The 25158-nt window shown below is 39.7% G+C and overlaps 1 protein-coding gene across 3 annotated transcripts in view; it reads right to left on the reverse strand.

Moving 5' to 3' along the window:
- LIN28B (lin-28 RNA binding posttranscriptional regulator B) overlaps positions 1-25158 on the reverse strand; it is a 91974-nt gene that overhangs the window by 25072 nt on the left and 41744 nt on the right. For all 3 annotated transcript variants that reach the window (XM_086608152.1, XM_086608151.1, XM_086608150.1), the window contains exon 3: positions 17878-18062. In XM_086608152.1, the coding sequence (XP_086464278.1) occupies positions 17878-18062 (185 nt within the window). The remainder of the gene's footprint in view (positions 1-17877; positions 18063-25158) is intronic.

Consider the following 25158-nt stretch of genomic DNA (forward strand, 5'->3'; position numbering starts at 1 on the left):
CAAATCATATACTTTTTCACTTACAGTCTTAAATCATGATCTGTCATTCAAGAATTTTTTTGCAGGTTTCTGAAAACACTCTGCTGACCTTCTTACCTGGCAAGACCGTAGATGCAAAAAGGGTATGTCATGACATCATTACTTCTGTTGTTAGCCAGCCTGATGACAGCAAGCTAACACAGCTATATTGCTATAGCTTCATTTTGACTAATACCTCATAGTGCAAAAGGGGAATAACGTAGACCAACACACTCTAGGATGCACCAGCAGAGAGAATCGGGAGAAAGAAACACATGCTGTGGCCACAGTGACTACACAGGCATAGACTGGGGACTGTTGGCTGGTCAGAGGAGGATGTGCTACCAATGCAACGCATGTAGCGTCTTTTAGAAGAAGCCAGTCATGCAGCCTCCTAGCTACCAGTCACTGCAATAAACTAAACTGGGTTATAAAGCCAGGATTTGCCACTTTCCCCAGTGTCACTTTGGTACATGACTATCTGTACCAAGCTCACCTGGTGGAAATTTGGAATAGAAAGAAAGTATAACTGTCAGCATAAGAAAGAAGCACTAAATAGTTCCTATCAGTTTTACCTTGCAACTATAAAAATGTTTGTTTGTGTTTATTTGTTTGGGGTTTTTTTAATTGATGAGGTCATCACATCTCATTCTGAAATGATCTCTTATTAAGTCATCTTGCTTTTCATAACCACTTTCTTCCATGCAGCTGTGGTGTCCTTTCATAAATCTACTGTGTATACATTTATGCGTATACTATATATGTGTATACAACACATATGTATACAACAGGTTTAATACGTTTTTTTCTCTTCAAAATTAAAGTCAATCTTCTACAAAATGCTTCTTAACATTACACTAGTGTGAAGGCTATTATTATTCTGCCAAATTCAAAAGCTTTCAAATTTGACTTATTCATATTTTATGTAAGAATTAAGCCAAAAATGTACATCACTAAGAAAAATGAGATGTAACAGCTTAGATATATTACGATACATTTCTAAAGATTTTATGAATAGCTATCATCCGAAGTATCTCATAGACATTCAAGTTCATCTGGCAGTTGGGAATAACTATAGCCACTACTTACAAAGAAAGCCAACATGCTGCTTTGCTGGCTTCTCATTCAAATTAGCAGCTAGAAACAGAGGAGGAGCAAAAAAACCCCAACAGTCCCTTCAACAAAAAAAGCCACCAACAATTCAGATTCCTGAAACCCTCTGAACTCGACTGCATTACTACAAAAGGTATTTTCTGATGAGTTCTTATTTTGGAAAGGAGGGGGGCAGTGCAGGCTAAACCCTAGAAAGCAAAGCAGAAGAAATCATCTCTTTATGGCAGTTCGTGGTGAGGAAGTGACTCAGCTGAGGCAAATTACAGAGTCCATTTGGAGGCACTGATTCCAAGAGCACTGGGGGCTGCAGTCAGAAATCTGGCGCAGCTGCACTGCCAGAAATTTCAACCTTCACAAGCACATGAGCCTCAAAATACTATTTGCAGCAATTCTGATGAGTTTCGTCTCGCTCTGCAGCAATTTTTTGTTGTGATAAGAATATGTGAGGGAACTCAGGATATATTCTCTACCTATTTCTCACACAGATCAAGTGAAAAACAAAGCAGGGTTTTATCATAAAAAGTCAAATATCATTTCAAAATAATTCAGAAATTGTAACTTCTCTGAGTTTTGAATTCCCCCTTCCTGAAACTCATCAAGCAGCCCACTCTGCCCTGCAAACTACCGCACAAAAAACTTGAGGCAGTTCTTAGTACATTTAGAGCTAAAGCACCGATAATTAAGGGATGAAAAACACGCAGCACCCTAGAGCAGTTTTCAATCTGTAGATCTCGGGTATCTCTAGAATACTTTTAAGGGGTGGGCAAAAGATCATTAAGAAAAGCAGGTTTGTGGACAGCATGTTTGACTCATCGAACACCGTGAAACAAGAGTGTACACACACCCAACAAAAATCCCAGGGAGAAGGTCTTCCAGATTAAAAAATGTGTGTGCGTATCACTGCTCCCTAATAACTCAAATAGCCAAGAATCATAATTACTACTATAATTAAAACCAGCAGTGATTTTAAATATTGTATGGACGAAGAAGGAAACCAATTCTGCATTGAAGAGTTTACTACCTAAACAGACAGTAGAGAAGGCAGGTACGGAAAGGGCTTAGGCAAACAAGAAAGTTATCTTAAGTCGTGTCAGGCACACTATCTTTGTAGTCACTCAACTTTTTTCCTGTATTCATTAACAAGTCCTCTGTTCCTTCACAATGACTCACATGTTCTTGTAAGGGGGTAACTAAAGCCGTTCTGTAAAACAGAATTAGCTCTCCATCCATCGATCCTACCGACTTCTGTAACCACAGGGAGGGCTGACTAGCAAGAATCACAAAATGGCTGATCAGAAGCCACCTCGTTTTATCCCAAGAATTAAAATGGGGAACAGATCTCCAAGATACAACAGCCTTCAGGGCTGGTCCTGCCTCTACTCCTGCGGTACTCCTGGGGACGTAGGCCACAGCTGGTGGCGGCGGTACCACCGGGGATGCAGAGCACACCGGTCTTGGCAGCACCGCCGAGGTGGCGGGGCACAGCCGGCTGCGGCAGCCCCCGCAGCTGGTAGAGCTTCTCCAGCCACCCCAGTGAAACAGCAGGAAGGAAACAAGAGCAGTGGCTGCGTCTGTGGGAACGGTCCATGGGCTGCTGCCATCCACAACAGCTACTCCTCCTTTCCCTTCCACAAAGGAGGAAGAAACGATGGTGATCATTTTGCTCAATTTCCCCTCAGGTGCAAGTCAGGGCTAAAATCTGAAAAAGGAAGCTTTTAGCCTTTGAAGGAATAGCTTGGAAAGTTACAAGCTTGCAAAGGGGTTTAAATCTCATATCCTTCGCAATCAAAAGAACAATAATAACGAGTGGAGGTTAGACTGAGGCTTACAGAGAGCTGTGTGCTTGAGTTTAGCTGTATTTTATAGTACTTTAATTAGTAGCCCTACCTAGAGGAGAAGTACCAGAATCCATACACTATTAGTCAGAGCCTGAGCTGTGAGATATCCACGACTTTTCGTTTTAATTCCTGCGAGGTGGGTTTGCACACTGAAACACTAGTCTGGCTTTGGCATGTGGTACTGAAACCACTTTTGTTTGCACTTTAAACAAGCAAGACAAAAATGTGATTGCTTACACAAATCCTTGAACTTGCATAATTTTCAGATGTGGAAAATTGTCTTCTTCTAGATAATAACAACTTTGAAATCAATTGTACAGATGAAAGATGAAGTCATTCCTCTAAAAACACATACTAATGAATTTTGAACTATGAAAGACAAGAACAAACAGGCAGTGCTGTTTTCTTTTAAATCAATTTATTTTCTATGAAAGAACATTCCTTGGTGACAAGTTTGCATAGGAAAGGTATTCACATTTGAAAAGCTGTAACAAAAAGAAATGCTTACAAATGTTTTTAAGCATCATAGCCAGGAAATTTTAACATGGGAATAATTTTTCCCATGTACCTAGAGCACCTGTATTCTCCAATGAGAGTAAGGGGTCCTTCAGCAGACCAGAAGCAAGATGCAGGTTCCACAACACTTACTATTGCTGTTTGTAAGAAACAGAGCTAATTAAGTGCATACAGACTGTAATATCAGATCCTGAATTATTACCCTAAAAAAACGTTGCACAAAAGCTTTTGGGATAAAAAATACATAGTGCATTTACTCTGGCATTATGTTTCTCCAATAAAAATAAATTTTGCAACGTTATTGTCTTCAAATAATATAAATTGCTTGCGTCAACAAACACAGTACAATTAGCTTGTTACCCTTAAACTGAGTTTAAAATAAGCAAATTGTTTGATGACTTTGATGTTTTCCACCCAAAATGTGCTGGCTAATTTTTCCATTCCAGTTCCCATTCCAATCTTTTAACTGCCTTAATCTCCTGCCCTCAGATGTTGACCTCCTAAGAACAGAGGTCATAGGTTAGCACAGACAGACCTCAAAAGATCTGGACTATCAATTCATGCCTGAAAGATTTCTCTTCCACAAAAGAACCACTAAAAAAGCAAATTCCAAAATCCGGCTCCACAGGCTGCATAAAATATAAACTTGTTGATATGTTACATTCATAAATATTCTAAAAAGACTGGATCTAAACAATACAAATTCATTTCTGTAGCACACAAAAATAAATAAAACCAATGGCATTGACACAGAATAATGACTGAACTTCAAAGATAAAAAAAGAAAGCTCTAGACAGGAGAGAATTAAGAGTCTGCATCTTTAACCACAGATATGTATGTTTTAAATGTTTCTAACATCTACCTTTGAAAGTAGCACTTTTCCACATCAGGCATTTTTAAACACAATTTGTTTTCTTCTAAGTGTGAAAGTATGAGATTAGCTAACTCAAAAAATGAAACAGCACCAGTTTATACAAATTTTACTGATTACTAGTGAGACTACTACCTCATTTTCTTGCCATAATCAGCCATACAACAGATTCCTTGCTGCTTGTTTGGTCAATGAGCATACAGCTCTCATTAAGAAAAAGCCAGATGTTTCTTTTCTATGCATAAATGAAATGTATAGATTGTAAAGGAAAAAGATAACTTCATGAGGCTCCAGTGAGTTAGAAATACAGGGATAACAAGAATGAATCACTCGATAAAATTATTTCTGACTCCAAGTAAAATTTGTACGTTACACAATCTCCAGAAGGTCAAAAATTCTAAAAGTGAAGTGATTGATGATACTCCCATGTTTAATAACATAAAATCCCATTGAACTATTTAGTAAAAAGTAAATTAAAACACTCTGCGGGTCCTTTTTTGACTTAGAAAACTGAACTGCTTCACATATTTTTAGTAATTATTAAGAGGAGACGTAGGCACATATTCCTAGCATTAATTATGCGAGCAGCTAACCATGATTCTCCAAAAATATATCAAAGCACAAAAATATGGAAAAATGAGTCTGATTAACAGGAAATTAATGATTTTTCATATATATGCTAGAAATAAGTGATTTACAACAACTAGCTCAGGAAAAAGAATACAATTGAACCTTTAAATAGGTTAATAAATAGGCTTTTCCTTACATCTGAGCTATATACAATTTCTAATCCTATTGTCAACTACTGATGATTCCCTCCCATTAACGGAAGAAATTTTACTGCATAATTTTATAGAACTTGTCTTGTTATGCAGACACAGACTGACATACACGCTCTCTATTGTTTTGGTTTACATTATTAGTTTAGCACAACAAAAAAACAGAGGTACTAATTTTAAACACTAGCAAATCTGAACCTGAATTTGAAACACTGAATTATTTCAGCTTTTTATATTGGTCAAAAGATACCCATTTATCACTGAGGAAATCAAAGCATTCTGGTTAAACTTTGATGCAAAGGCTATTGCAACATTAATTGCAGACAATGAAATAAGAGCAGTCTGTGGTTTGCTATTGTTTTCAGAGCTGTCTGAAGTAAATTAAATGCTTAGCATTTAAACTGTCCAGCAGCTAAAAGAGTAAAACTCCAAGTAACTTCTAGGCTAAAGAAAGCCATTCAGTACAAGACTAGTGCAATTTAAATCAATATCTGTACGTTCAGCTATTCAGTGTAAAAGTTCTAGTGCCAGGAGACTCAACACCAATAAGATTATAAATGAATGGAGATCAAAGAAAAGAAATTGTTTAGCTCACTCCCATATTTCATAGTGACCCTTCACAACTCTTTCCTCCTTAACTGTTCCTCAGGTCTGTTACTGAGCAAACCCAGCTCCCTCTACTCCATCAATAACACCGGCCTCGACTCGCTATTCCTCCGGCTCGGCCACGGCCACCTTTGTTCTCTCTTGCACATGGATGTGCGATTTCTTCCGTGAAACCAGCCCCTTCATCCTCATCTACAGCGTCACAGTACGGTTCCAAAGAAAAACCAGCTCAAACCCCAAGCCTAGCCGCTAGTCAGAGGAGCGTTCAGGCTAATTTCTACCCCTTACCTACGAATTCAGCATTCAAAAAAGAAGGAAACAATTTACACTGTAGTAACAGCTTATGAAACATACGATGACATGTAAGTTCTCCTACCCCACCTTTTCGCATTTGCTGCATGAAATGTAAGACAGTTATTGTACACTTCTTTAGCGTACTCAATTCAACGCCTAGACTCACCACTAAATCCAGTTAAATCTTAAATCCAACACAGAAGTGCTGATTTTGGGGCTCTTACTAAGATAGCTTCATGCATTACAAATATTAATTACTTTGCAATGGCTGTAGGAAATTGCGTGGTTTAATTGGTCTTAAGAAAACGCACAGGATTCTGGAGCACAAGAAAAAAGCCAAAGCTGTTTTCCAGAGGAGCCTCATTCTAAGTGCCCAGTTTGAAACATCAGAGCCCACAGAACAGTTACTATTTTATAGCACCCGGTACATTTAGGGCAGAGCAACTGTTAGAGCTGGGAGCATTTGGTGATTCTGCAAAACAAACTCCAGATGCGTCACATTTGTCACCTGGTAAATGAGGAACATACAATAAGCAGACCACTGCAAAAAGTCCCATTTCAGATCAACCCTGCCAGATCCGCTGGAATCCCCTCAGCCTTTGCAGGGCTGCAAAGGAGGAGCTCAGCTCCCGCTCACGCTTCAGCTCCTCGTACATTAGCTCTTGACTTGCAGCAATCTTTCAAAATGGAGGAAACTTTGATTCGATCCCTGTTTGTGCCTGAGGGGATTCAGGCTTCTCCCCACTCCCTGAAGAGTGCTCAAACTACCAGCTTTGAGGCGACTATTTGGAGACCGGGAAAACTCTGTGCTTCTCAAATTGACACCATTTTCAATGGTCTGTGCTCCCCTCCCCAAACCCTTCTCTTCCCTCTCCTTCCTCATCTCCCTTGTGTCTGTATTTTCATATTTTTGCTCCTTTCTGATCTTCTCCTTATCCGTTGCCCTAGAAATATCTTCCTGTCACCCTGCCTGAGGGATTATGGACATCACAGGAGCATTTCTGAGCTCCACAATCTCGTCTCTGAACAGCTTCCCATTACCAGAAGAAACAACTGCAAAGTCCCACTCAGTCCTGCTACTTCTGGATGGAGGATGCCACATTGCTGTGTAGGGGTGGCTTAAATCAGTACTTTTTTTTCCCCAAAAAAGCCTACCTCTCCTGGTGTAAATATGCCCTTAAACCCATGATTTCTTTCAGGAGATAGCCTGTGTCTTATTACCTGCTTGAGAAGTGCTCTAGCACACCATAGGTGCCCTTGGGGAGGTGGGGGGTGTGCGCGGTGGGAATAGCAGCAGCGTGCCTGCACCACCACTACCGAGATGACTACCTCTGTGACACATTCCTCTTATATAACGAGCTGCTAAGCTTCTTGACAAAATAAGATATTGAAGTAAATTCACATTTTTAAATGATTCATCTTTAAGTAGGTTTGATCTTTAAGTGTCAAGGACAGAAACATGAAGCCACAGCTAATAAAAGAAACAGCTGTAGCGATTTGGAATTATATTACTGCACAGACTTTATTAATTTGAAGTTGAAGGGCTCCAGAACTTTCATTCCTTCTGAAGAGCTTCAGATTCATCTACAGTGCTAAATCAAAGGCAATGTTTTGGGAATATCTGATTCGGCAGCTATAATTCAGTTTTCTCCAAACTTTTGAGTTCTTGGTACCTTTTTCAACAGGCCAAGATACATGGCAAATTTTTCCATCATCTGGAATCACCATTATCATCTTTCCTTAGTGTTATATGTTTATTACATGCTTTGAGTACATTTGCTAGGTGATGCTCGAGTGCCACACATCAAGAAAAGCAAGGAAATGCAACTGTCTTCGTAAAATAAAAAGGATTTGGGGTTTAAGCATTTACACTGAAAATTTTTGTAGTAAAATGCAGCACAGACTGCGTGCATCTTTTAAAAAGACAATTCGTCCTGCAAGCACTTCTGTTCCCAGTTCATTGACAGCTATAGCATAGCACATGAGCAAAAAGCAGCAGTCTATAGGTCAGGGTCAACATCAGCCTAAAACGAAATTTCCACCATCAGGGAAATCTTTTCAAATAATGCCCTCTTCCCTACTACTTTTAAAGCACAATCTTAAGTATTTACTGAGTTGGGACCTGAAAATAGATGCACTTTTTTTGTTTGTTCTTGTCTACTTGAAAGTAGTATAGTAGCAAGAAATTAAACAGCAAGAGAAGTTTGAATTAAGGAAGAAGATGCCAGTTATATTAGGAAGATTTTTAGAAACAGAAATGTTTTGTAAATTATTTACTAAAATACTTTTAACATATACTCTTCTGAAGTTATGCATAGTCTCTGTTAAATTGTCCAAAATTCTCAATTCTTTCTTGCTTCTAAACTCCTTGAGTATAGGGAATCATAACTACAGGACCAGAAAAAAGCAGCTGCTACATGTTCATAAAGCTGGCAGTTCTTTCTTCTTGAATTAACACTATAAAGCACTGTGCTCGGTAGTGTATATGCTCTGTGCAAAATAAGCTCTCATGAGATGCCAAGGAAGTATGCAAGAGTATGTGTTTTCCAGCAGTGATCTTAACTGTCTTCTTTCTTATGGAAAGAAACATTACTGTTTTGATTATTCACTAAGTTGTCTGAAGAATATACAAAATGCATAACCAAATAATTTTTATTCAGCATATCCTTAATTAATTTTTTGAATCTTCTGTGATACAAAGATGTTAATTCAAGTGACTAAAAGAGATGAACTTCTCCGCTTTGCCTCAAAATCTCCTCAAAACAAAGAAATCCATCACCAGTAAAGTATACACTTGTCTCACTGACATAAAAACGAGCGAGTCCTATCAGAAGAGTTACAGTCATAAGCATATGGTATGAAATATCACCATAAGCTCCTCTGATTGCAAGAGGATCTTAGAAGCTGACCAGAACAGCAGCAGATTAAATTGGGATGGTTCAAAAGGTTACCCCCTTTCTTCTCCTACACATTGCTGACCCGTGGTTTCATCATTTATGAAGCAGCTCCCAGCCTGCTGCAGTTTGCAGCCAGGCATATTAAAACAGTTCAACTGCCTGTAATACTTTTTGTAGCCATTTTCTTGCCCAGTCCCAAACGTGAGACTTTAAGTGATCATTAGACGTCTCAGTACACCACAGCAGAGACATGAATATATACCGGTATTTTACTGTATAGGAGAGAGAGCTCCTCCCCTGATGAAAGGGCGTGAAATACTCAGAAAATACAAGGCCTGAGAAGACAACCTATTAAAGAAAAATATTTTGCATTCTGAAAACAGTGTATGTACTTAAGAAATCCATCTGCTGTGCAGGGACAGCTTTACTCTACATGAGGCTGTATAAAAACGACACCTTCCTACTCACTTCATCTGTTCCTTGTACATTTTCATAATTGTATCTACTTACTTTAGCATCAAATTTGGATTTCTTATTATAAACACCATGAAAAATTTGGGGCCTATCTCTTCTTAACTGTGCACTCATATAAACAGATATCAAACCCAACTTTATTCAGGCTCTGCTCTGTTCTTTATACAAGCTCCCAGTGAAGAAAATTAGGCTTGGGTATCACTTGGTGGTACCACTGCCACCAGGTTCCTAGCTCTCACTTTAGCACAGAAATCTGCATTCACTTGAAGCATGTAAATAGCCCTACCAGAAGGCACATCTGATAGAAAGGCAGCACATATTTTCATGTGTTTTGTTGATTTGTGTGCTTAACTGCAAAGCCCAATTCCTGCCTGCACCCAAGTGAGCAGACTGAAACACCGCGTGGCCATGCAAGTTCACTAGCAACGCGGGATCTGAAACAAGTCCTTACTTTCAAGTTGCCTTGTGATGAATTTGGTAGCTAAAAATACGTGAAACCAGAAAACTGCCCTTCAAATGAACAAGGAATTGCCTTTATCACCGCTCAGCATACTACAGCGTGCCTGGGTACCCCAAAATAACTCTTAACTGATCTTGGTCTCAGAAGCAGTGCAGCTGGTAACGGAACAAGCTTTGTAGCCTGCATCTAACTACGAGCACTTGGTTTTGCAAATTAAACAATGTTCTCTACATCTGAAATTTGGAATGGGACTTCTACATGTCTTCTGAAAGACAAAACCTTTTTTTCTAATATTATACACATTGTTAACGCAGAAATGTAACCATTCCTACACCTAGCTCCAACATTTGAGTACTGATCTTTTGGCTCTGTATCCTGGCTTCCAACTGTTTGAGCACCTTCTACGACAAAGTAACCAGCTCTGTTGATGTGGGGTAAGCGGTGGACATTGTCTACTTGGATTTCTCCAAGGATTTTGAGATAGTTTCCCACAGCATCCTCCTTGAGAAACTGATGCATTATGGTCTAGATGAATGGTCTGTACGGTGGGTGGTGAACCAGTTGACAGGCTGCACCCAGAGGTGGTGGTAAATAGCTCCTTTTCAAACAGGCAACCTGTCACAAGCAGGGTTCCCCAGGGATCGATACTGGGGCCAACACTGTTTAGTATCTTCATAACTAAAGAAGATACTAAACTCCATGATCTGGATGATGGGATCAAGTGCACTCTGATGAAGTCTGCTGATCATACCAAACTGAGTGGGGAAGTGGACACTTCAGAAGGGAGAGCCACCATGTAGGAAGACCTGAATAGGCTGGAAGAGTAGCCTAACAAGAATCTTACGAAGTTCAACAAGGACAAGTGTAAGGTCGTGCATCTGGGAAAACATAATCCAGGAGTACAGCACAGGCTGAGATCTACTCGGCTGGGGAGCAGCTCTGCGGAAAGGGACCTGGGAGTCCTGGTGGACGAATATGAGTGAACAGTGTGCTGCTGCAGCAAAGCAAGCCAACAGGATGTTGGGTTGCATCAACAAGGGCATCACCAGGAGAGATAAAGAAGCCATTATCCCACTCTATGCAGCGCTTATCAGGCCAAACCTGGAACACAGTATTCAGTTTTGGTCGCCACTATGCAAAAAAGATGTGGACAGACTGGAGAGGGTCGAGAGAAGGGCCACAGAGATGATCAAAGGACTAGGAAGCCTGCCATATGAGGATAGGCTGAGAGAAATGGGTTTGTTCAGCCTTGAGAGAAGAAGGCTTAGGGGAGACCTTTTCACCATGTTCCAGTATTTAAAGGGTGGCTACAAAGAAGATGGAGACTCCCTTTTCACAAGGAGTCACATGGAAAAGATGAGGGGTGATGGGTGCAGGTTTTACCTAGGGATATTCTGATTGGACACAAGAGGAAAATTTTTTACAATGAGAACAATCAGCCATTGGAATAATCTCCCCAGGGAAGTCATAGGTTCCCCAACATTGGACAGTTTTAAGATTCGTTTGGACAGGGTGCTGGGCCATCTTGTCTAGATCGTGCTTTCGCTAAGAAGTGTTAGATCAGATGATCTTTGAAGTCCTTTCCAATCTGGTATTCTATGATTCTATGATCTGAGTCATCTCAGATCTATGTTCTGTTCTCATCAGGCTGGACAGACCAAGTCTTGGAAGCATGTCGTGTGTTTGGTATGCAGGAAACTGTGGCTGCTGAGCTCCCTTAAAGGCAGATGGATGATGTAAAGATTTTAACAAGGGCTGGCTAATGAATATATGCAGTAAGACTTTTCAGAGGCTTCTAACTTAGACTTGGATGGGTGCATACAAAGACGAGGAAAGATTAACACCCTGCCCTAGAGATCCATCTCCAACCCAGCTTTCAAGCTTCCGATCTATAGCACCAAGTGGCAGCTATTTTTAAAAGCTAACTATTTTTTAACCTTATTAATAAAGCCCTCTGGTTTTATCCCACTCTTGGAAAAAACAAAACTGTTGCTAAACCTTCCAAAAAGTTGTCAGCCTGAAAAAAAGAGCAATTATGGAAAATGTACTGCAAAGTTCTCAGGCTTTTTGAGTTTTTCCTTTTTTTCCTTTTTTCTTTTTTTTTTTTTTTTAAAATCTAGCAGTCTTCTGCTGGTCCTGTTACAAGCAGTTCATACTAGTTCAGTGGCTTATTATGGCATAGTCAGCAAATACCAATAAGATGATCATGTAAGAAAGCACATCGCAGTCTGCTGTTTATCCCCCTTTCTAGCCTATTGTCTATATGTGAAAATTATTAACTATAGAAAACTCTGCACAAATAATCTCAAATTTTGCTTGAGGATCCAAGAGGATGTTGTATCCAGCAACTCGGTACTTAACACACCATCTAATTGTCTTTTGCAGATTAGGTGTTGATGCTGAAGAAATTACTAAACCACTAATTGCCAGAGATTGAAAATCTCTCCTTAAATACGTGCTCCTGTTGGAAACAGGATAGTAGACCAGAGGGACCTCATTTCATATGGCAGTTTTCATGGAAGAGAACAAAAACTACAGTGGTCTGTGCAGTCTGTAAGCCTGTGAGGGGTCTCAAACTTCACTGGAAAGAGGAACTAAACACCCAACAGAATCACTGTGATCTGAAAAAGCAAACAGCCAAGAAAATGCCCTATGCTTGAAAAATGGGAAAAGCAAGAATGAACACTGGAAAGAAGAAAATTCTTACCATCTAAAACCAGGTGAAAGAGTCAGGGAGGAGGTGTTCACGTTTTAATTTCTGGAACACCACCCTCTAGTAAGGTCCTTTTTAAGGCTGTATCTTTAAGAAACCTATGTAAATGCCATGCAACTTCTGCATTACTTCTGTGCCAGCTTTCTCTTTAGAAAACGGTGGAGCTGTGAACACAATCTACCTTGGAGAGGAATAGGAAAATTCAGCCCTTCGACAATGACATGCTGACACCATTTTGTGCCAAAGGTGACAACTCCCTGAACTTTTCATCTGTTTCTCTGGACGGCTGGGCGCTCTTGCTTCCTCTGCCTCCCATTTTTCCCTGGTGCTCTTCAGGACCTGCCCAAAGCGGGTCCCCAGGGCTGGCCAAGGGCAGGAATGGACATGCACCCTGAGGTGTAGCTGTGTGTGGTGACCACCAGCCTGGCCTTGCCTCCCAGCTCTCGGGCAAAGGGACTCTGGCAGGCTTTCCTAATCCACCTTGGCCCCATCTGCCTGTTAAGCATGGTTTTTATGAGCTTCTCCCATATTGGTACTAGTTCAGGGCTCTCCTTCCCAGCCCGTACCACTCCCATTACTCACGACTCCTTCACAAAAATCTGCTTGGCTTGAGCCGTAGGAGGCTTTTGTATGAAAATTAAATGATACAGTTGAGCGTGATTCAGTCAGTAGAGATGGAATTCATATAATCTCAAGTTTGAAGTGACTTTGTATCATGTAACTTTGCTGTCCTAAACTAGCTCTCCTAGCCCTGTTAATCCAAACGTCCTCCACAACACTCCACCATGCCATCGTCTCTGCCTGCATCACACTGGTTTAGTAGCTGTTTGTGCAGATCATGAGCTTTTAAAGAAGATCTTTAAGATTTTCTTACTATAGTCTGACTTCAGATCATCTTCAGATATTAAATTTGTTTTCTGACTCAGACACAAACTAATTGTAAATGACAGTTCATCAGGGAAGTATTATATTATTTAATTACAGCCCCCCTTCCCTAAGTGGCTGTATTTCCACCCAATCTATGGTTCAGAAATATGTTTTTCTTCATTTGAAAATTATGTGTTTGGTCATGTCCAAGAGCTACTGACAAACACCATTTATTACATCTTAACACAAAACCACTTCTTTTCTAGTTGTCTCTCCTTTGTAGATGTCTACATTGGAAAAAAGGTTTTTGAAGTGTTAGTGCAACGCTGCAGTGCTTATTACCATTTAGCCAACTGAGCTATAAATACACAGCTATTTCACTGGCCACATTCCCAGAACATAATTCAGCGTCACCGTTTATCCAGTGGCAATGCTTCGTTAAGCTCCCTCATTTCCAGCAGCTCCCATCTCACTCCCTCACCGTTTACCTGCAGGGCTGTGCTACAAACCAAGTCAGTGAATGTTTCATGTCAAACCCAAAATCTCAAAACATACTGCTCACTTATTACATCTTTAAATCCAAACCACTTACTGATACAGGTCACCCGTGCTAGAAAGCTTCCCTGCCACAAGTGTGATGTTAGGGGAGGGTAGCATAGGACTGAAATGTCATAAATTAGAAGTGGGAGATGGAGCTATACACTATACCCTTAATTATTTCTTCCTTGTACCTTCCTTCTTGCTTTATTTTGTTGCTTCCATTTTGGTGTAAATACTTCAAAACTAAAAAAGAAAAAAAACCTTGTCATCCCCTGAAACATTCCACATGAAGCAAGTGCCAAGCCGAGCAGATACAACACTATAGACACTCTGCTGAAAAAAGATCCATCTTTGAGCTCCTATTACGAATATTTACAGATTATGGGTCCCAAAGATAATTCTAGTTTCTAGTCCTGTGAACATCATGCATATTCTTTGTTAATATTGTTCCGTAGGCCTGTAGGTCAAATTTGTTTAAATATACATTGCACTAAATAATATTTTCCCAGCTATATAAATTTATAAAAATAATCTTAAAAAAATTACAACTGATAGAATGGTCCTTTATCCACTTTCATTTTAGGTCACATACAAACACTGTGAGTGGATGGATTTAAAAAAAAAAAAAAATAAAGAGCATAAATTTTTTCCCTTCCTCCAAACCTTATTCTGAGATAGTGGGCTAGGTTCTGATTTCTTTTATTCTACTCTAAATCAAGACACTGACTTGTCTACAAGTTACTGAGCAGGTGATTAAGGTATGAATTCAAAGTACTTCATCCTTTCTGCAACAGCTCCCTGCGGTCATTCCTAGAGAGCGGCATAGTGTGCCTTTGTGTCAGCTCACTGTCAAAGTTGTGCAAAACACACTGTGTTTGGCATGTGTTAAGAGCTCCTACGAAGGGAGCCGCAACCTGCCGCAGTGTGACGCGTTGCAAATTCACCCCCTGGCTTACTTGGGTAGAGATCAGCCCCAAGAGCTGCCACTGGGCATCTCTGCCATAAAACACCTCTTCTGAACCCAGCACTTGTCAGACACAAATTGCAGCCAAGTCTTATTTAGAAGTCTCCCCTCTAGCCCAGGTTACTCTAGACACTGTGGAAAAATATATACATAAGACATATGGATATTACAATAGCTTAAAGTAAGGTCTGGGAACCTAAAGCCTGCAGGCTGCTTATAGCCACAGTTTCATTTCACACGGTGAACCACAAAAGACTTTCTCTTCCTTGTACTGGCATGCTGGCTGAGAAAGATGCTGAAGCAGCCAATATCACCAACAATGACGGAGTCTTCTCACCCATGTTATAAAATTAATGTGGCCCACGATAACTCTGAAGGGGAAATATTATCATAGCAAGGTCCCCACAGCAACAATATTCTGCAAATTACAGAGGCTCCGAATCTATTGTGGAAGCACCACAAAATCTACCAAAAAGCATCAGTAATTGGTAACCTCAGTGTCATGACTTTCCCTCCCCTCGCGTATACTGCTGCTTTTCCCTTTCTTTTTCCCACCTTTGCTATCTCTAACTCTTTCTGTCAGTCTTCCCTTCTGCCTTAAATCTTGCCTACACCATTAAGAGAGTCATGGTATCCATTCAAATGGGATCCATTTAAAGGGACGCAGTGAGGCTCAGCCCTCACATTGTTACACTGATAATGTAGAAAAGAGACAAACACAAGAACATGGAGTAGCTTTCATAAACGGGCAGCTCTCACAGTACAACAGCAATCTTCAAGAAATTTTCTACTACTCTTTGGAGATGCACTTTTTTTATTGGCTGGGTGTTCAATCAAAACAAATTTTCCTTCAAGCAAAACCACTGCTCCTCACTGAGTGACAATGTCAATGCTACTTCAGACATTTCAAATTCCAGACTTTTTTGGCGTCTTATGACTTAAGCATAAGAATTTTGAGACAGAAGTGGGTAGATGTTTCTGCCCACGTTTTCATATTCAAGTTAATTCTATTCAATTTTGATTTTTTCCTTCTTTAAAGGCAAGTGAACATGAAAGAGCACATTGACTCATGGATCACCCCTCTGCACTGTTTTTAGGGTATATCTGCTCAATTTTTTTCTATGCTTCAGCTATGAAAAAACACCACTGAAAGTAGGATTTATCTCGTCTAGCTTTAGAGACTTGTAAGGGAAGTATCTACATCATTGGAGCTAGGCTGCCTTTGTAAGTCCCTGAAAAGAAACACCCACAAGGCAAGATTCATCGCTAATATTTTAGATGCTTCCCTAGGATGAGATGAATTGCACTCTGACAGTACAGCTTCCTCTGCATTGAGTACACTGTGCACTGTAGACATCTACATTTGTTCAAATCTCCGTCTCCTTCAATATGTAGTCTTCTCTGGTCTACTTACAACCTGTCCATTTAAATTTCAAGGTTTTTGAAGCAAGGACTGTCTGTCTTCATATACGTGTGCAAAACCCAGGAGGATAGCAGTATCGTGACTGCATGACTGTGGCCTTTATTTGCTACCATAGTATGAAACATCAATAACAATGGTAACTCTAATACCCTAAACAGATTAGTAATTACACTTCATGGAAAACCAATTATTTAAGTAAGGACTATATTAGAAGACAGGCTTGAGGGGGGAAGAGGAAAAAAAAAAAAAGAAAAAAAGATTTTTCACAGCCATTGCATGCAACACAACTCCGAAAGGCCAGATATGGTGAGCAATCAAAAAGAAAGCTTTGTCTGGCTTACAAAGTCTCTCCTTGTTGTGGTTATGGACTCTGATCTGTTACAGCAGCAATAAATTTTGTTCATGGCCTGTAGCTTTTACAAAGAAGGTGAAAGAGGGACAACTATCATGTTGTCTCCAGTCCTTAATTAAAAAAAAAAAAAGAGGGGGAAAAAAAGAAGCTTTTAACAAAGGTGGGGACAAGTGGAGTTCATCTGTAACCAGCAAAGGCCATTTCTTGAGGCTGGGCTACACTGTCTTTCCAGGTGGCCCCCTCTTTCCGAAGCTACTCTTTGCTTCAGAATTTGCAATGGAAGAGAGCCACCTCTCAGTCATGCCATACACCAAATAATGCAGGCAAAACTTGGCTGTATGGATGTTCTTACTAGGATCTTTCACAAACTATATATTACCCTTGATTTCAGTCATTACAGCTACTGCACTGGGCAATACCATGAGGAAAAAGGAAGATTCACCTAAATACAAGAGCTTTTGGGCAGGAAGGCTGTCCTTGGGGAACTAGGTGCAGGACGTTTTGTAGCGAAGAGGATTACAGAACTTTTCCAAGCCATCAGAGGCAGAAAGTAAAGTGAAACAGTGCAAGTCAGACTGCTGCACTTGTATACAAAGAAGTGCAGCTCTCAAGACTAACCTGGAATTTGTAAAATACTATTACAACAGTTCTTCAGACCACGAGGCATTAAAACTTCTGGAAACCTCTGATGCTCTGTTCAACAAGTGAAAATATAATCAATCAAATTATACACATCTCAACTCCGACTGCACCACTTACATTTTCTTCTGTATGAAACTACTGATGCGCAGTTTAAAACCCCACTGCACACAATAGTCTCTTTAGCATACACAATTCTCACCTAAATGTGACATTATTTCACCTGTATTCAGACTGACCTCCCTTCTGAGCAACAGCAAATTTTCAAAATACTAATACATTCCTTTGCAGGCTCCTTCTAATTCAATAAAACCTTCTCAAGTAAAACCAATCAAGTGGGAGATTTATGTAGTTGTGTAGGTACAGCTTAATAAGTTTAATCAAATTACTAGGCTACATGTAAATTTACATAGAAGGGTTTCCTTTCACAAATGAATAAATGCTCAAAACATAATTTCAAGAAAAACTTGCAAAGAAAAAAAAAGGGGGGAATAGCAAAGTAAGGTAATTACCTATCTCCCTTTGGTTTTCTTTTTTGTACTGTCTTCCCTTTGGGTCGTCTTTCACTTCCTAAACAGGGGCTCCCACCAGGGCCTGTTACCCGTATTGATTCAAGGCCTTTGGAAGATTTCTTAAAAGTAAATTCCACTGGTTCTCCTTCTTTTAGGCTTCTAAATCCTTCCATGTAAAGCTTGCTCTGTAAATAGGAAAAATACTCTTGGTTACCATTGCCTTAAAAACAATATTTACATTCATAATCAACAGGACAAATTATCCTGTCTACTATCCTAGAATACACACAGGTTGAATAACAATTTCCTCTGTGTGAGCTACAGCAGACGATACTACAAATTATAGTCCTGGACACACTGAAAACACTATTCAACACTGAACAAGTAACAAAACCCTATTTTCAGTATCAACAAAACTGAAGTAACATTTTCCTTTTCTGTGATGACTGCTATAGACGCACGAAGCACAGAAAATACTGTATTCTTAAACCCTCTGTATAACAGGCATTGGGAACTGACAAGGCTTTTTTAACAAAATGAAAAGCAAGTAAATGTTCACTTCAGACCTCATTTGTTTATGAGCAAAATGATCATAATTGACAGGTCTTATATCTGGGACTTGGCTCTGCTGCTCTGAAAATGAATCAAAGATACAACGGGCACACGAGGCAGGAGGAAGGCACTCTGAACGAAGCCCACTGAAATGGGCAATTCAAACATCCCTAGTGAGCTGCTAAATTTCTGTTCACTACCCCAAAAATCTTATCTAGTTAGCATGATTTAGGTATGGATTTGCATTTTCATTCATAGAAAATGAAATTATAATCATCAGAGCAAGTGAAATAAATATTGATAAATCTTTTGATATTATACTGTAGCAGCAAAATGTTGGACAAGTTACAGTCAACAGGAGCTCACCATTGATTTTGATGCAGTGAAAATTTTTGTCTCGATTCCTAATAAATTATGTACAATAGTAAGTCTACATCCCAGGACAAATCTGATGAATCAAACCCTTAAATAAAATGATCATCAAGTTAAGTAAGAAATTTTTTGGGGGGGAAAAAGATAAAATGACAGACACTGGTTGCACTAAACGTTTATTTTGGAAGTTACAAATTACATTAATGAGACCAGTTGGAGTCACAGAGAATATTACAAAATCCGTCAATTTCCAAACACATGTAGTTTTTTGCAGGAGAGTTATGAAACATGTTTTTTTTTCTTTGCCCATAAATACTTCACAACAAAGAGAAAAATATATCTTGACTGATTCTTACTCCTTTCTCCAGCATTCACTTGGCCAAACTGTGGAGTCGAGAAGGGAATCTTCACTGCAGGTGACATCCCGCTCTGTCACATGTCAAAACCAGTTGAGTGACAGTCGACTCTGGAAGTCACATCTACTACCTGACAAGCGCAACGAGGGAACATGTTTGAATCAGACGGCATTCTCTGACATGGGCTCCCTGCATTCACCTTATGGGTGCGGGAGGCCTGCAGCACACAGACACTATTTTAGCAGAACACAAGAACTGACACCTACAGAGTTCATAGGTCATACACGAAGAGGGAGCTTGTCTCTCCTCAAGGATGCATGGAGAACGGGACAGGAGGTGGTAGGCCTGAGCTGCTTCAGGGGACATTCCATCCAGACATGAGGAGAAGTTGCTCACTATGAGAAGAATTAAACAGAGAAGCTCAGAGAAGGAGTGTAGTTCCCTTTGCTGGAAATAGCTAAGCCTCAGCTTAATAACCTTAATAACCTAATCCAAGGCCCTGCTTTCGGCAAAAGGTTGGACCAGACGATGTCAAGAGGTCCCTTCCAATCTAGACTTTTCTGTGATTCAGATATTTTAATCCAGAGCTCAATCACACCCAGTGAGACTGGAAAACAAGATGCCAGTTCCTGGTTCTGCAACAGAGTTACCCCGGGGACCTGTGTCACTCAACTTCTCCCTGTCTTTCTCAAGAGGGACACCACTGCAAAGTCTGTTTCCCACAGCACTAGCAGACTCAGTTAAAAATGATAAAATAATCAGAAATATTTATTTTAATGAAACCATATGAAAGCACACGTACTTTTGCTTTCAAAAACTCCGAGTACTGCACCAGCTGAGTTCTCACCATCTACCCAGCAGCAACCATTCATAAAACACAACGAGACACTACCAATGCCCGTCTGGCGGAGGGACTCAGCTGCTTGTAATTTTTCCAGCAGCCAAAAGTAAGCAAGAACGCAGCTCCCCTGGTTAGGAGGAAGGCTGTTTTTGCTTATCCAGTTGTGCAGCTCTGGTACATGTGGCTCTTCCAGCAAATGTCGTAACAGTGTGAAGCATGAGACAAATAGATGACTTTCTAGGTGAGAGGTTGAGCACTATTTAAAAAGGAGGAGGATGGTACGGAGGGAGGGAGGTGACACTCATGAAAAAAGAGATATATAATATCTGTTCCCTGAATCATAAGCTTGGCTGTTTTTTGAAATTAATATATAAGGTATGAAAAAGGAAGTATGCAAATTTTCTCACTAATACAACCGGAAGACAGTAATTCTACGTAAGCCAATGAAACAAACCACTCAGGAAGGCAGTATTACATCAAGCAAGCCCTCCACTTTGCATTGCCTGCACAACAATAAGGGGATCTTTGTCACCATGAAGAAACATCCAAGTTCAGAATATGCTCAAAGACGACACCACCACTCGTCAACTGAAACAACAGCTTCTGCTTGTGGTGTGAATCCATCCCTCAGTCCATCCACACTTCTTCAGTCTTCACCAGCCACCAGGGAAAATCTTGTTAAAAGGAAAGAACTGAACAACATGTATTTTGTCCCAAACTAAAACATAGCTAATTGTTCCAAAACTAGACAATCATGACAACAGATGGGTACTAATCACAAGAGGAACCTCAAGTAGATAAACATAAGCCCTTATTTCTCAGTAGTACTGAACACGGTGTGGATGCTTTTGTCTTTTTGCTTAATGAAGATACAGTTAAGCCTCAGCAAGACTTCTGCGTTTTTCCTTTCTGAGTTTCACTGTTACAAAACAAACATCGAAATGTTGACATCTGATACACACATAATATTATGTCTTCTACTTCACTTCAAAAGAAAGAAGTACTTACTTAAACACAACCTAAAACAGGGCATTATTAGTACTCTAAGATGTTTTAATTTTTCTCCTTCCACTTAGCAATAGAGCTTTAATTTCCAAACAAAGCACTATATTTACAAGAGGGATTTTTAAAATATATTTAAAAGCCAAAGTAATGGAACAATTATGCTTTCATAAATCACATATTATGCAAGAGTACATTTTTTTGCATGTTTATTTTTTCAAGCACTTTTAACACAGAAAATGTTGAAAAAAACCCACTCCAAATGACTTGCACAGTACTCTCCTTGAATACACCTCAACAGCTTTTCAAAGTTATAGATGGATTTGGTGCCGTTTGACTTTTTGTGTAAATGCATACTACTATGCTGTCAGCCAGCTCACGGTGAGATTCTCTGAGGGTGCAATAACAATTCAAAGCCATAGTGAAAAAAAGGCATGTGGAAACCAGCAGAACAAATCTAAAACTGGAATCCTTCTCAACTTGTCTGAAGAGTTGGACAAAAAATGTCTGTAAAGTTGATAATTTAATGTCAAGAGGCCTAGCTCAGTATTTTCCTCACATTACTTAAACAAATAAAACCCACACAATTAAAAGCAGCCAGAGTTTCAAGTCAGTGAACCATTTCTAGAGCCCTGAATGGGGTGTATGGGCATACCGCCAATGAACAAAGGGAAAAACTTAAAAGCAACATGCTTTTCCTCCTTTCTCTCTCTTTCAGCTGTCAGAGACTCTGCTGTTATTTTTACCAGCAGTCAATACAGTGATTTCAGACTAGAGTTTCTTTTTCTTTTTTAACTTGACACTGCTATTTTTTTTTTTTTTAATGGGCATCCTATAATTTCTTGGTATTTTACCCTATAACATAAAGTCTCACACATTTGTCACAAGCAACAGGCTTGGTCCAAAATGCTGGCAGTTTCATAAGAGTATTAGCAAACACAAAAAATAAGAGTGGAAAAATCCATGATCACAAATTCTTCAGAAGCATTCCCTACTATGGAACAAAAACCAAAACATAACGAATATAAACTGTATTAGCAAGATGGTCCCAAAGAAAAGTACCATTTCCTGAGCAGTGTCAGGGAGTGCTTACAACTCTCACAAGGCTCTACAAAAGAAAGGAAGTTTGGAATTAAGGCTCATTACAGGGGCCCAATCACCTCTGATACGAGTGCGTTACTTTTATTAACGTGTGGGGAGGGAAGGGAAAACAGGGTCCCAGTAAGCGCCTCCCCACAACAACTTTGCCATTTCTAGTCAGGGCTGTGAACAACTGCTGTCGCAGACATTAAGTTCTTTAGGAGGGGAGAGAAGTTATTCAGTGGTGTTCTGCTTAGATCGTTTATTTTCTGTATCTCTCATTTCTGCCCCTTTTTATCTAGTGATTGATTGATTGCTCGGTACAATGACCAGATGCCACCAGTACGCCGAGTTTCCCAAAGTAGGAAAACAGTTTTCCCTCCAAAATTATCTACAATTAAATCCAGACGTGAAGGAAAGCACATTCTGAAGCCCAACTGCACTGAAGACAGTAAGAAATTCTCTCCAAAACAACCTTGTACAGCTCCGTCAAAAGCCAGCAACCTTTGAGTAAAGCAAGAGTAGAGAGTTAGAGGACACAGAAGTTAAACCGCTTACACTGGATCTATAGTAGTGCTCTTACTTGCATTAGATCGAAACCAGAATTTAACTGCTGTACACTGCAAATGTCAGTGGAAGCGCTGCAAAGCGCTACATGTCCTGCTGCAAGGACTTTTGCTGTCCACCAAAAGTTCATTTTAGGAGGTTTGTGAACATCATGTATTTTTGCAAGCAGAATGCTAAAACAAACACAAAATCCACTACATTGAACAACAGCGCTTCTGAAAGCAACACGTAGCTCCGCTGCACTAACACAGAATTTGAAGGCGGAGCACCTACAAGACAACTCACCATTGCTCCCCACTGACCTCAAGGGCTTTTTCCTGCTCCTAAAGGCTTATCTTGCACCAAATCTGGCACTTCTTGGTCCTCCCCATAAGCCAATTTAACTCACTAATCTGACAGGAAACAAACTCAGTTTAAAAGGCGGGGGAGGATAAGAGGAAGAGGAAACAGGGATAGATTTTTGTTTTTCCAGTGAGCTAAATCTGTTCACAGAAAGGTTCAATGAGCTCCAGGGCATGCACAGTGGAAACAGCAACTTCTGAGATCAGAATGTGTTCCTTAATATTTTGTGTAAAAAAGAAAGATCTACAGTATTACAAATATTTTTTTTTAAAGCTCAACATAATATAAATGAACTTTACTTCAAACATAAAGCTATAAACCACTCTATTGCTCCAAGATTTGCTCTTCAACTCTCAGGCAATGAAGAGCCATGTACACTACATGTATACAATGTTTATTAGACAGGGCGAACTATTGCAAATAACTTTACAGTAGGGAAAGAACTGGTACATAGGCAGTTACCATAATGCAGCTGGTATACTGCAATTTCACATCCTTATTTATTTGGAATTTGTTTCTGTCTTGAATTTCCACCTCGACCGTAGTCATGCTCATAACCTTGTTCCAATCCATCATCCTGTCGCTGTCCCCACGCTGTTACTCTTCTTACTGAGAATTATGCAGAGGTATTTATTTAGCTTTTGAACAAAAGGCGCTCTCTAATTCAAAACCACCATACAACAGAAGAATTTCTTCTTTCTCAATTTATTTATATGTCTAAAGAAACTTTTACTAACTGCTTTAACTCTTAAGAACTTTAAGTAAATTTTAACTCAGCTTAATTCTTTCAGTTCTTGTTCCAACAAAATTTCCAAGAACTGACTTCCTTTGATAATCTACTCCTTCCTTTACGTTACCTTTTCTCTACCAATATCCCTCCCAGGACAAGGTTCTCTGCTAGAAGGATTAGATAATTTCCCACAATTCTCCTTTTCCTTTACTTGGGATTCCAGTTGAACCTTTTCTCCATTTAAGCCTCCAGTACTTCAGCTCACCTATGTTCGCCAACCAGTTCTCCTAATTTAACAAATGTTCGCCTTAAAAAAATTGTTACTGACTTTTTATCATCCCATTTAGCTTAAACCAAATCAACCCAGTTCATGCTTTGTCTTCATTTTTAAACAATTAGGTTTTCTATAAGGTCAGCAATTCCTTTCAAGTTCAAAATAACTTCTACTCTGAATTACTCTCTTGGTAAGAAAACTATTCACTGTCATGTACAGAAACATCACATCATTATAATATCATTTGTGTTTAAATATAGATCCGGCCTACTACATAGCCTACCTATAATGTTACTATTCCTACAAGTATTCCTCTCTCATAATATTGTTATTACACTGTCTGTATATAAATCCTAAGCTAGATGTCTACAACAGGTCTTTCATAATTCTTTCCAAAAGTGATTTTGACCAAACAGATTCTACTGTGTCCATGCAACTGTTTGTTTCTTTACATGGTGCCATTCCATTCAATACACCTTACTAATTTTATGCATAATTTTAATTATTTGTGTTCAGGCCATGAATGCTTTTATGCAGTCTTTCCGCTGCCTCTGTATCTGGTTACATGTTCAGCACCAGCTGTTCCAGTTTTGTATACTAATGAAAAGAGCCTGGATAATAAACATCTCATTTGCTTCTCCTCCCTGATAATCACCCTCTTTTCTCACTATAGTAAGTGTATTTTTTTGTTAGTGTAGCACCTATACAACTAGTCGTCTACACTAGTTTTTGCCCTTCCCTTGCTCCTTTGCGTAGACCATTTGTGTTACTGCATATGTAATTCTCATTTACTCAATTTTCCTTGCTCTGTGCTTTAATATCTGGCGTGAAAATTAAGCTGGCCTCTTCTCCCATTTCTTAGTTTAAGTATTTTCTCATCAGTCATGCTAGGCACAAGATACAGTTTTAGGACTCAGTTTAGTCAGTTCAAAGGAGTGGTTCCTCTTCCCCCACCTCATTCTCACATTGACTCAGGAAGAAAACCGTTTACCTCTTCTTGGTAATGTCAGGTTTTCTCCTATGTTTCTGCTCCCTGAATTGGTTCTATGCAGAGACAAATTAACCACACCTCGAAAGAAGCCGCATGAGTGTGCGGCCACGGCAGGTACAGCTGTCCTGTGCAGCACCTTGCCAACTTACCACTTACATTGCCTCAGTGATCTCC

Source organism: Tauraco erythrolophus, chromosome 2, assembly GCF_009769465.1.
Source record: "Tauraco erythrolophus isolate bTauEry1 chromosome 2, bTauEry1.pri, whole genome shotgun sequence".
Classification (NCBI taxonomy): domain Eukaryota; kingdom Metazoa; phylum Chordata; class Aves; order Musophagiformes; family Musophagidae; genus Tauraco; species Tauraco erythrolophus.